General features: G+C 37.8%; 1 protein-coding gene across 20 annotated transcripts in view; it reads left to right on the top strand.

Moving 5' to 3' along the window:
• cadps2 (Ca++-dependent secretion activator 2) overlaps positions 1 to 12,468 on the top strand; it is a 122,195-nt gene that overhangs the window by 68,620 nt on the left and 41,107 nt on the right. For all 20 annotated transcript variants that reach the window (XR_006248148.1, XR_006248149.1, XM_043228815.1 and 17 more), the window contains exons 9-13: positions 113 to 179; positions 809 to 917; positions 1,586 to 1,792; positions 4,735 to 4,871; positions 11,916 to 12,103. Coding sequence is in view for 18 of the 20 variants with exons in the window: in XM_043228815.1 (XP_043084750.1) it covers positions 113 to 179; positions 809 to 917; positions 1,586 to 1,792; positions 4,735 to 4,871; positions 11,916 to 12,103 (708 nt within the window). In the remaining 2 variants the exon portion in view is untranslated. The remainder of the gene's footprint in view (positions 1 to 112; positions 180 to 808; positions 918 to 1,585; positions 1,793 to 4,734; positions 4,872 to 11,915; positions 12,104 to 12,468) is intronic.

Here is a 12,468-nt window from a genome sequence, read left to right as displayed (position 1 = left end):
TTACGGGTTTCGCACCTTGGCTTCGTGTATATGATGTTATGTTTTAACATGATGAATCTTTAATTCATTTTTGTAAATGAACACTCCTCGTAATAATTATTTTTCTCTATAGGTATCTTTACGCCTTAGGCCAGAGAGTCTGGAAGCGATGGAAGAGGAGATATTTTGTGCTTGTTCAGGTGGGCAGATTTCCTATTTATAGCTTCATATATTCGTTTAATTCAGTTGCTTTAAAAAAAAAATCCAGATTTTATTTTATTTCTTCAGCAAATTAGTTTTTGAAATGTTTTTTTTTGTTGTTGTTGTGTTTCTGAAGAAAAACTGCACGCTCGTTCATTTAATAAAATAAATTATTAAATAACTATCCTACAAAACTACCAGCCTCCTGAGATAATGGCATCATTTTTGTGTAAAATATTTTATGGAGGGAAAAAAACATATTGTTTGATTTGTCATCATGTTTGTTCTAGTTCTATTTGATGTGTAGCGCGCACACACACACACACACACACACACACACACACACACAAATAATAGCAAAAATATGTCTGACCTGTCAGTAAACATTGTGACATCATCATTATTTTTAATTGGTTTTATTTATGTAAAATACCGCAGTATGTCCTCGCTAAAAATATAAAAGCACCATGTTTTCATTTGGTGTTACATGTAATTGTGACATAAATTACAACGGTTTAGATATAATTGATATATTTATTTTAAAGGTCTGCGCCGTGCACAAATATAGGAATATTTTAGTACAATTTAGGACGAATAAAGGATTGTTTCTTTCTGTTGTGTTGTTCAGGTGAGTCAGTACACGTTTGCCATGTGCAGTTACCGGGAGAAGAAGTCAGAGCCGCATGAGCTGATGCAGTTGGACGGGTATACGGTAGATTACTCCGATCCGCAGCCAGGTACACTCACGCTTCAACACTAATGCCTGATTTATTAGTTCTCATGTGGGCGTTTGGATTTTACTTCAAAATTGGATGAATAATCATGGTTAAAATGAATTTCAGTGACCTCTGTCTTAAAATTGAATTTCACATTTGCTGCATTTGAGAGAGATGCGCCTCATGAGCTTAAATGAAGCAGGTACGATTAATTGTAGAAAACAAGGATATATTTAATTACAGAAAATGTAATTAGGCGAAAATACCACGTGCAGATTTAGAATATTTTGTATTAATAATAATGCAGTGGTGTAGAATAAGGTTAATTTTTTTCTGTTATTATTATTAATATTTATTATTATTATTATTTATATGCACATTCGTTATTTTGAAAATTATATAGTGTTTTTTTTTACATAAATATCTATAAAATGTGTTTTTTTTGCCCCTAATCCTACCTAATACCAAAACTTTAACTACTTTACTAAATATTAAGCAGCAAATTAGGAGTTTGAGGCGTAAGTCATAGTAAAGGTTTGTTAATAACAAGAATTGAACCTTAAAATAAAGTGTGAACGTTGTAGATGCATAAATAGACCAGCAGTAGCACGCTGTAGTGTGTTTATTAGTCAAGTGTTCTTGTGTGAATTGACTGATATTGATTTATTTGGTAAAACAAATCTCTGCAGGTCTTCAGGGAGGCAGAGCCTTCTTCAGTGCTGTTCGTGAAGGCGATCTGGTGGTGTTCGCCAGCAATGACGATCAGGATCGCGCTCTCTGGGTCCAGGCCATGTACCGCGCCACAGGCCAGTCCTATAAACCAGTCGCGCCCGCCCAGAACCAGCAGAACTGCAGAGGAGGGAACGCCCAAAAAGATGCCCCTGTGTCTTTACTCAGTATGTTATATGTAATACTAATATGATCCCAGTAAGTGTTTTTGCATTGCGTTTTCTTGATTTATTAATTTTTAAGTCCTCGAAAAGAAGGTGGGCTCTTTTTCTGCCACCTTCAGCTGTCCCCTCCTGAACAGGCTTTGAAATTGGAGGTTGTGGTGGCCAGCCATCGATCCATTGGGCCGCAGAACAGACACAGTCTAAACAAATGTCAGCGGGGGGCTTGAATAACCCAAACACTGCTGCTGAGTGAAAGGAGGAACACTTACACAACCGAAATGCTACAGTTTGCTCACTTTCAACGAACGGAGAGTGAGCTGAATGAGGTTTATGTCATTACGGCCACCGAAGAAGCGTTCTGCAAACTCCAGGCCATTCATTTATCTCGAAAGCTAAGGAACATGGCTCAAAACTAGCATTTTGATTTATAAATCTGCTCTATATATATATATATATATATATATATATATATATATATATATATATATATATATATATCTTATTTATATATATATATATATATATATATATATATCTTATATATATATATATATATATATATATATATATATATATATATATATATATATACACACATACATGAAATCACTTCCTTATGGTGATTGTGAACATGAAAACTGGCTTTTATGAGTTAATAATGTGCGTGCTATGGCACTCGACTTCACAAGCACCACCATTTGACTTTCACAAAACATTTCTCAAGGCCTCTCTCCTCTTGTCTTACTAGACCTCATACACATTCGAGGTTCAATGCAAAAGCCACCTTGAATTGTTCGACAAAGAAAGAGCATGGAAGAGTCCCCCAGTGTCTGCTGGATTGCGTAAACGACATGATTGGGTGAATATCATCGCAGCCGCTGATAACCGTGGTATTCGCCCAATTAAAAGGTCGCGCATTCTTTCAGAAATACTTTCCCTCTCTAAACGAATCCAACGAATTGGCCTAAAATCCAGTCCCATTTGACGGCCGTTAACAAAAATCCGCCACGTCTCGGTGAGTCGATGAAGTTATTAACTCGTCCTGACGGTGGACTTCCTACCGTGGATTGATTCGCACGGATCTGTCCTCTTGCGGTGAGATCGGTGTTTCATATCTGAAGGAACACCGATGTCCTGTCCTGCCTCATTAGTCTTTGCGACTCCGGCTGGATTCACTCGAGGCGACCCGCCGGGCCGTACCTGCGATATCGCCCCCGCTGCCGTGTTGATACCTGTCATAAAGCTCCCATCCGGCTTGTGGAGAGATGTCAGATGGATGTGACTGCTGCCGTGACCGCCTGCCTGGCCCGGGCCCCTTCAGCTGGGATTAAAGACGACGCACACCCCCTCTGCGCTGACTCCGTCCACTTGTCCATGGATAATAGCGGTAACTCGAAGTTGACACGGATCAATGTGCTGCTCCTGTCAAACCCCATCCGTCAGACTCCCAACGTGGATCAATACCACACTCCTCTTTTGTCTCTTTTTTTTTTTTTACCCAGACGTAACGAACGTAAAATGACCTACATCGAATTAAAAGAACAGACAATGGGCCGACGCTCGTCGATCGGGCACCCAACAAGTGCTGTTTCGGGGGGGAACCAACAAATGCCCACACCGCTTCCAGGCAAGAACGGGGCTTTTCGCCGTCAATACCAAGTCGTTGGCATGCCAGAAATGGCAGCGTTAATAAAAGCAATCACTAATGCTCGTCTCAAGAAGGTGCCGCTGGCCACGGAGGCGTCAGGAGATGCGTCTCAAAAGCCTTGGTCTTTTGTGGCCCTTGAGAAGCGAAGGCCCTCGCTCTCCGCATATGTGGGCTCTCAACACGCCGCCAGCGAGTGTTAGGCTTTTCACGGACCTCCCATTAGCCCATTTTGAGGACGCCGGTGAAAGGACTGGAAATGAACTTGGGCACACTTTTAGTGCTTTCTCCTGCTTTTTCTGCCTCGCGTCTTTCTCTCGGCTCCTTCTTTCTCTGACTTGCCCTGACCCCTCGGCCCCTTCGCAACGTTTTTTTTTTTTTTTTTTCCGTTCCCGCATTCACATCCTCTCCGCCCAAGCCGTGTCAGGAAGTCTGAATGCGTACGTCTGCAAACGTGCGCCCGCGTTCGTCCTAATTACAGCGCTCTCACAAAGGTGCGCTCCTTTTACTCAAGGTCGAGACTCAAACAGAACGAGTGACATCACTTTTATACAACTCACCTGTCTTCACCAGCCACCGAAAAATTGCTTTAAGTGCTTTGAAGTCACTCGTTATTGTTTATATTCTGTTTGCACACAGCGGCGTTTTAAGCATTTAATGCGCTAAAGATCAGAACTTTCAGCCCGTCGCGGCTTAGCGAAGGCCACAGGGTGTTTTTTTTTTAAGCCAAACCTGGCCTTTATTTTAAAAGGCTGAAGGCTGGTTTGAATGCGAGAGGTGTTCGATTGATAAATTAGAGCACTTTGGTGCTGATATTTATGTGGGCATGCGGACGAAGTGCGAATATTTTACAGCAGTTTACAGCCACGCTTCGCTAACGTTTCGAAGCGCCTGCCAGCTGAAATGTGGAAAAACTGAGTTTCACAGCATAGCTTTGGCCAAAAGAGGTGAAATGCAAACACTCGGGCTGTGTACGGAGATGGAGAGTGTGTAACCAAACACAGATTTCGGGGCTTTTACACAGCACTTCAAGGTGTGATCCACACTTGTGCTCCGCTACGATGGCTTCATTTTAATAGTAGTACATGAGAGATATATGTTTGGCCTATTTTATGAATAATTAAATGTTTGTTTCCTTTGCCCTAATCGACGTCTTTATGTATTTACAGCACAAACAGGCATTAACTGGCCATCTTTCGTGGTGGGGATGGGATTTTCTGCACAAAACGGTGCCGTATGCCAGCTCGTGCCAGATTTCTGACTCTGTGTGTGTGTGTGTGTGTGTGTGTTTCTGGCACAGGTTTGGAGAAGACTCAGAGACAGGGAGTGGAGCAGCTCATCTCTGCCATGCCCTGCAACTTCGACCACGCCAGCCTGTTCTTCATCCTGCAGAAACACACGCTCGTACACCGCATGAACGACTCCTTTTCCTGCCTGGTGAGAGCACTAAAGTGTGTTGTGACGGGGACGGTGTGTTGTTATGTGAATAATTACACTTATTATTTTAAATGTGGTTTTTGTTTTGTTGGTAGTTTGATTGATTCCTCTCAACGATTCTGGTTCAACTTTTTTGTACATTCAACAAAAGAAATATTTGGTGAAGAAAGACAAGATATAGTTTAGATAATAAATAGTGCTGTAGAACAATTAATTATAAAAAAACGTTTACATATTGTATGTGTGTACTGTATATATTTTATATATTCATATATATAATTTATATATAAAATATACATTTATAATATGAATATATAAAATATATACAGTACACAGTATATATATACATATATATGTATAAACAATTTTTTTAAATACATGCATGTGTATTTATATACATACTAAATATACAGAACACACACATAATATGCAAACAAAAACTTTTATTTTGGATGCGATTAATTGTTTGATAGCATTAGTAATAAGTGTAACATAAATGTACAAATGTGAGATGTACTGTATGGGTTTGACTCACTAATAATAACTGACTAAATATTCATTCATTAGTTGCACTACATTTTGATTAAACTAAAAAATAATTGAATTATTAGAATTGCTTGTTCTGGAATAGATTGCACTATACTTTATGGTTTCGACTCGCTAATAAGATGTGACTCATGAGAATCTTTTATTTGGGAATCAGTTGGACTACATTTGTTTTTTTTTCATTAACAAAAAAGATGGCTCATAAGCATCATTCATTGGAGTCTACATTAATCATAAGGAAATAATTCACTTGTTCAAGAATCATTTGAACTACATCGATTGTGCTGTACGGGTTTGATTCAATAATAAGAACCGGCTAATAGTAATCAACAATCATCATATGTTGGTGGTTCTATGGTTTTAATTTACTGAAAATAGCTGATTTGTAAGAATCATTTATTTAGGAATCAATTTGCCTACACCTTTGGTTCATTCAAAAGAATGACTCATAAGAATCATTTTTCAAAATCATTTGTTCGGGAGCTGGTGGGACTACATTGATTGACTCAGGAGGCGGGTTGTGCTGTATTGCTTTGATTCATTAATAAGTACCAGATCATTAGTTCTGGATTCCTTTGGCCTACACTGATCATGCGAATGGTTTTGATTCAGTATAAAGAACCAGCCTGTAAGAATCATTCTTTCAGGAATGGTTTAAAGCACAGCTTTCATTTTTTTGGGAATCATTAGGCTCGGTGTGTTTTACGTTCATTCCCAGAATTAGCATAAAAAGTCACGTTGGTGTCTTGCCGTAAGTGAGTGTGTGGTGTGTCGGGGGAAAGTATTAGATACGGGAGGGCTTTCTATGACTGGAGGGGAGGGTTGTAGCCCTCCGGCTGAGACAGGGCTCACGGTTAAGACTGGGATAAACACTTTCAATCAATACAACCCAAATAGGAAAACCATCCTCTTGCATCCTGTCTTCTCCATTTACTGCCTTGAATAAAAGCTCCCTGCTGGGGACTGAGTATGTATGTTTATGTCTGTGTGTGTGTGAAGAAATTGGAACAGCCATGAAGCACATATACGGGTGAATAGACTACAGGTTTGGTGGAGGTGCCAAACACAGCTAATAGTGCAAATATAAATGTTATATATATATAAGTGAGTACACAATATATAGCACTATGTAGTTGTCTTTTTTCACCATTTGCTGTTAACACCCTCCGTACCTGCTCTGAGTGAGCACCTTCTGTCATCCATTCAGCTTCTGAATGACTCTGTCTGCGTTTGGCTCTTTGTGAAGGCTCTACAGCCTTTGTTCAAACTTCTGTGTTCGGCGAAAAGAGAGCCACAAAAGCCACCTGAATGTGCTGCTTTTCCCATGCCTTCTGGGATGTGACATCTGTGGGGGAGTGGGCCTGTTTTCAGGCAAATGAACAGAGGGGGTACAGGATTTTTCAGTCAACCACATGCATACTACAAAAATCTTGTGGATTATGGGTCGCTAGTGCAATTTTTTGCATTAAAATGCAATAGAAATCTTTAAACGATCAAAAAAAAAAAGCATCAGTCAGTCCTGTTAGCCTGCAAGTTTCATACGAGTTTTTTGTAACTTACTACATGGAATATCGCATAATTAATATATGTTAAATATATGTATTAATAAATAGAATTAAATTGCATGGATATATTTGTAGCGATAAACTAAAAATATATTGTATGGGTTTTTCTTTACTAGGACGTTAAGTAAAGATATTTAAATTAAATCTTCTATTGTAAATATCAAAACCAAATTGATATGATTTCATTAATAATATGCATTGTTAAGAACTTCATTTGGACAACTTTAACTATATTAAAGATATTTTAAATATTTAATGTGCAATTGACTAAATGCAATTTCTGAACAGAAACTTCAACTCTCAGGTTTTCAAATTTTCAAGCTCACTCCAAAAAAAAAACCTCCCAATCAATACATGTAGCCTCAAGAAAAATCAATAAGTGGTGCTGTTGTAAAGCATAACTTTTTTTTTTTTGCGTCAGCTGTCCTTTTGATACAGGGATTAGACTCAGTGAGCTGTTGGTGATTCAAAGACCAATATTTGGATTTTTTTTTTCTCGACTGCAGGGAATGTGCACACTGGATTCATTGGACTGCATGTGCATCTTCAGAAGCGACTTCAAAAAATGTGTATTTTTGCAATCAAAAAGTTCAGGCTGTGAACGTGTCTTCAAATTAGGGGCAGTGATGACCAGTCATGCTCCAACCTTAATGTAATTACTCACATCCCCTTCACCCTCCATCCCATAATCACACATTCTCCCTGTGACACACTCCTCCACATTCACCCTTATTAACAACCATAATGACCTCTAGATGGGACATGAAAAAGCTTTCTATTACCATCAGTTATTGCTGGAAATAAAGTGATTCAGGACTTGACTACACGAGATATGCATGAAACAAAAATAATAGGAAAAAAAACATGTACATACCCACATGCACATATGTTTGTGTATATACTGTGTGTGTGTGTGTGTGTGTGTGTATGTGTACGTACGTATGTATGTATATGCATGCACAGCATACACACACACACACACACACACACACATATATATATATATAGTCATATAATACGTTAATAAATAATATTTAAAAAAATATTTTATTTTTTTCCCAAAAAAATTTTACCATGCAGAACCTAAGTTTGTTTCTCTCAGTAAACTTTCCTTGCATAATATGTATTAAGCCAAAAAACTAAATCGGTTTTGTCGTCCACAAGCAAGGTTTTGTCGTCAGTCTCTCCTTCTGTGTGTGTGAGATATTTTTTTTTTTTCCCCTGACAAGGAGAGCCAGACTGGGCCGTGTTCGTTAGGATGATGCTGCTGCCGTCTCAGTCGGTCGTTAGCGGTTAATTGAGCGGTAGGAGCCAAGACACGAGCAGGCCATCTGTTTGCCAGAGTGGAACATCTTGTGGCACTCGGCTCGGCGCTGGGCCACCGTGCCTCAGCCCTGAATGGTGCAATATTAATAGATCTGACCAAGACGGGAAGAGACGGACTGTGACAAAGAAGAAAGTCGTAGGGAAAAAGTGGAAAGATGGGCAGTAGCTCAGGCCTCTTTCTTTCTTTTTTCTTTTTTTTTTTTTTTTTTTTTTTTAAACTGGACCAGTTTGGAAAGTAGCTCAGATTTGCACTCGCCCTGACAATATTTCCTCTGGCCCAAAAAAATGTATTACTTTTGAAATTATTATTTAACATATTTTAACTTTTTTTTTTTTTTTTTTTTTTTTTTTTAAACCATAATATAATAACTTTAAGTTTTGTATGTCACAAGTTTTTGAAGAAGTGCCCAAAATGAAAAATATATAGTGTTAATAATATAAAGCTGTTCACTGTTTTCACTTTCCTCATTGTATATGATTTTTTTATTTTAGATGCTTAATATTACAATGTTAAAAATATATTTTTAAAGATAATATTTAGATAATATTTAAAGATAATATTATAATATTTATTATTATCTTAAGTTCTTAATGAATGCGTAATGCATTATAAAAAAATATATAATGTGTTATAACATTTCATGAATAATCATAAAAACAATTATAATATTTACGTATTTGTGTAACTTTTAAGAGTATGATCATTTATAACACACAATGAACACCATATTAAATCTACTTAATTTATAATGAACTATATGATTTCTTGACATTGTTTAAGATCTGCACAGTATCTTACTGGCTGATATTGTGAGCTAGCTGATACATTCAACTGAAAAAAATGCTGTGTTTGTTATATAAACCTAAGAGTAATAGTAGACTTCAGTAGGGGAGTTAGAAATGTTCACAAAGTATCCCATGCTCGGTCATGTCTGTTGAGGAACCATCAAAATCAAGTGTTAGCATATATTTAGCAGACACTCTTCTAGTGCTCCGTGAAGGCTAGTTGACATGAAGACGACTTACTCATCAGCAGCTGTCTACAGGCTACCATCACAATAATAACTGACATTATAAGAAACATTTGGGGGGGAAAAAAGCAAATGTGTCATAGCAAACATTCATCTGATCTGATATCTGATCTTATAAAAATAGTATTGTTATTATTATTTTTATTATTAATTATGAATAGATTGGATATATATATATATATATATATATATATATCGCTTATATTATAGAATTAGTTCTCTTTAAGTAACAAGTAAAATAGCAAGACATGAGACTTATAATGCATTATAACTATGAGAAATATAATCCAGTGTAACTTAAATGGCTGAATCATGTTCACTGTTATATTATCATAAAAATAAGTGCATATCATAACACATTAAAACTGTTCTTTTGAATATTCATATGATGATACAACATATCATAGTTATTTATATAATGCATTATGCATTCATTATAGTGCCTTAAGAACACTCTTATATTATATTATAATATATTTAAAGAGATAACTTTTTTTTTTTTTTTTTGAATAAAACAAAAGTCTTGTTTTATTATGTTTTTATTGTCAACTGTATTTTTAGTTATTTAAATTTTTTTTACCAGACTGCATTGAGATTCGTTGGAATGCGCAAAGAAAAATACCATTTCGCTCTTTCAAATTTCAAACGTGTTACTTTTTATATATATCTAGCAATATCTGAGTGAAAATAGTGTCAACGCCCAACTCTTTTCCGCATAGAAATGCGTTTCTGTCGCCACGTGGAAATCTGGAGAAGAAAAAACTTTCGCCGTCTTTGTGAAACTTCTGATGATAAACATCCCCGACAGCCGTTTTCTTCAGCCGATGGTTTATACGTATGAAAAACTCGCTTTAAGGCTGCAAGGTTGGATGCTCTTTGTGCGACGTATCATGCTCGTATTCATATAGTATCTGTAAATATTGAAGAGCTTGAAAGACATCTGACAGTAATACAAGCACTTAACCGGCGTTTAGAGTAATGTAAATAGCAACAGAACAGGTTTGCGCGGGTCAGGCAGACCTTTTGATGAAGGAAGGGCCGTGGATGAGGTGACTGAGAAGACGGATGGATCTCGAAATACACGCCGTGTCGGCTTTGTTCGTCGGACTTTAATGAAGCTCTCCGTCTTTGCTCCTGCACGGAGGTCGCGGGGTCTCGGTAATCTCGGCTGCTGCTCGGTGCCGTGAGCGGCGGTCCCTCGTGACTGCCGGTCTCCCGCGAACGTCTGAGACACATCGCAGTTCTCCCGATCCGCGGCCCTCCGCACCGTCGTGGGCGAGCGGCCCCCTCAAAGTGTTAATTTGCTAACGTTCCTTCAGAGAAGGCGTCTTAATTAAGTTTGTAAGATTCATGCCTAATTTAGTTATTATGTGAGGGATGAATGAGCTAATGAATGCAACAGGAGCCTCGCGGCGATCTCCACCCGCCCGCATTATGTGTGACTTTTCTGCCTATGAATTAATTGTTTGCACTTAACCTTGCACTCGTTTGTTTAAATGTTGGAAATCGACGGGGTGTTTTTAACAATATTTTTTTGGAAAGAGCTCGTCTCGCACGCTGCGGTTTTTGTTTTTTTGTGTGTCTTGGCGTGAAATGAGAGGCGTGCTGAAATTAGACACTTCGTGTTCAATTAGCGTAGCAGTGTTGTTGAGGAGAAACTACAGTAGGTGCACGCGGCGGATGGCGTGACTTCTTAGAGGTTCTGCAGGGGTCGATCAGAGGCAGCGGCGTTTTTCAAACTTTTTCTTCACTGTTTGCTGTGGTGCTTGTTGCTTTGGCCTTCTGATGCAGAATGTGTACGTTTTATGCCTTTATTGAGTGACTTGTAGTCGAGGTCCAAAATAAGCACCTAAACATTTTTTTATTTCAAGAATTATGGTCTGGCTCTGGTGTGAGTGATGAGTAAATCTAATCAAAGTAATGCACAAATAATTATATATATATATTTCTTTTGAGTAAACATTAGAATGAACAGATTTGAAGTAACTCTACATATATTAATTTACTAAAAAAATTTTTTACATAATATATGTATTGTACTGTGTGCATTTATTATGTATATATATATATATATATATATATATATATATAAATGCACACACATACAGTATATGTTTTGAAAATATTTACATATGTACTGTATATATATTTACATTCACGTGTGTATATATATTTATTTATTTATTTAAAAATTCTTAAATGTATACACAAATATATATATATAAATATTTACTCCATTACTCCAGTCTTTGGTGTCACGTGATCTCTCAGAAGTTATTGTAATATGCTGATTTGAAAATGGTGTTTGCTTCTGTTTCTTTGGAAATACTTTTACAGTACATTCTCCAGGACTCTCTTCAATGTTCAAAAGAACAGCATTCCTTTTGAAATGCAATTTTTTTCTACATTATAAATGTCCTCACTGTCACTTTTAATCAATGTTCTGTTACGGCATAATGTAATGTGATAGTACAGTATAAATAGTCCAGAGAAGGAGAGATGTACTCTGCTTGGGTGGATCAGCTAATTGCTTGTTTATAGTAAATGTGTTTTGTCCTGGTTCTGTTGTGTTTCAGGGCTGGTTCAGCCCGGGCCAGGTGTTTGTCCTGGACGAGTACTGCGCTCGATACGGGGTGAGGGGCTGTCATCGTCACCTCTGCTACCTGAAAGACCTGATGGATTTCTCCGATAACAACGCCCTGGTGGACCCGACCCTGCTCCACTACAGCTACGCCTTCTGTGCCTCTCACGTCCATGGAAACAGGTATTACAGTAGGCTCACACACGCTGGGGTGATTTGCATAACTTTTCACTGACATTAAACATTCACATTTATGCTTTTTGCCTTAATCCAAAGTGACTTCCGCTGCATTTAAGGTACACGTTTTTATCGGTCTGTGCTATTCCTGGGAATCGAACCTATGACCTTGGCTACGCTAAAGGTGTTCAAGCTCATTTTTACTAGCATTTTTAGTAAGTGGTGGTGATATTGTGACCCTGGAGTGCAAAACCAGTCTTAGTTCGCTGGGGTATAGTTGTAGCAATTGCCAAAAATATAACGCATGGGTAAAAATGATAAATTTGTCTTCCATGCCAGAGTTTCCTTCGCTTTTGATTAGTGATGTGCGT

Source organism: Puntigrus tetrazona, chromosome 25, assembly GCF_018831695.1.
Source record: "Puntigrus tetrazona isolate hp1 chromosome 25, ASM1883169v1, whole genome shotgun sequence".
NCBI classification, from domain to species: Eukaryota; Metazoa; Chordata; class Actinopteri; order Cypriniformes; family Cyprinidae; genus Puntigrus; species Puntigrus tetrazona.
This window is presented reverse-complemented; position numbering and strand designations above follow the sequence as displayed.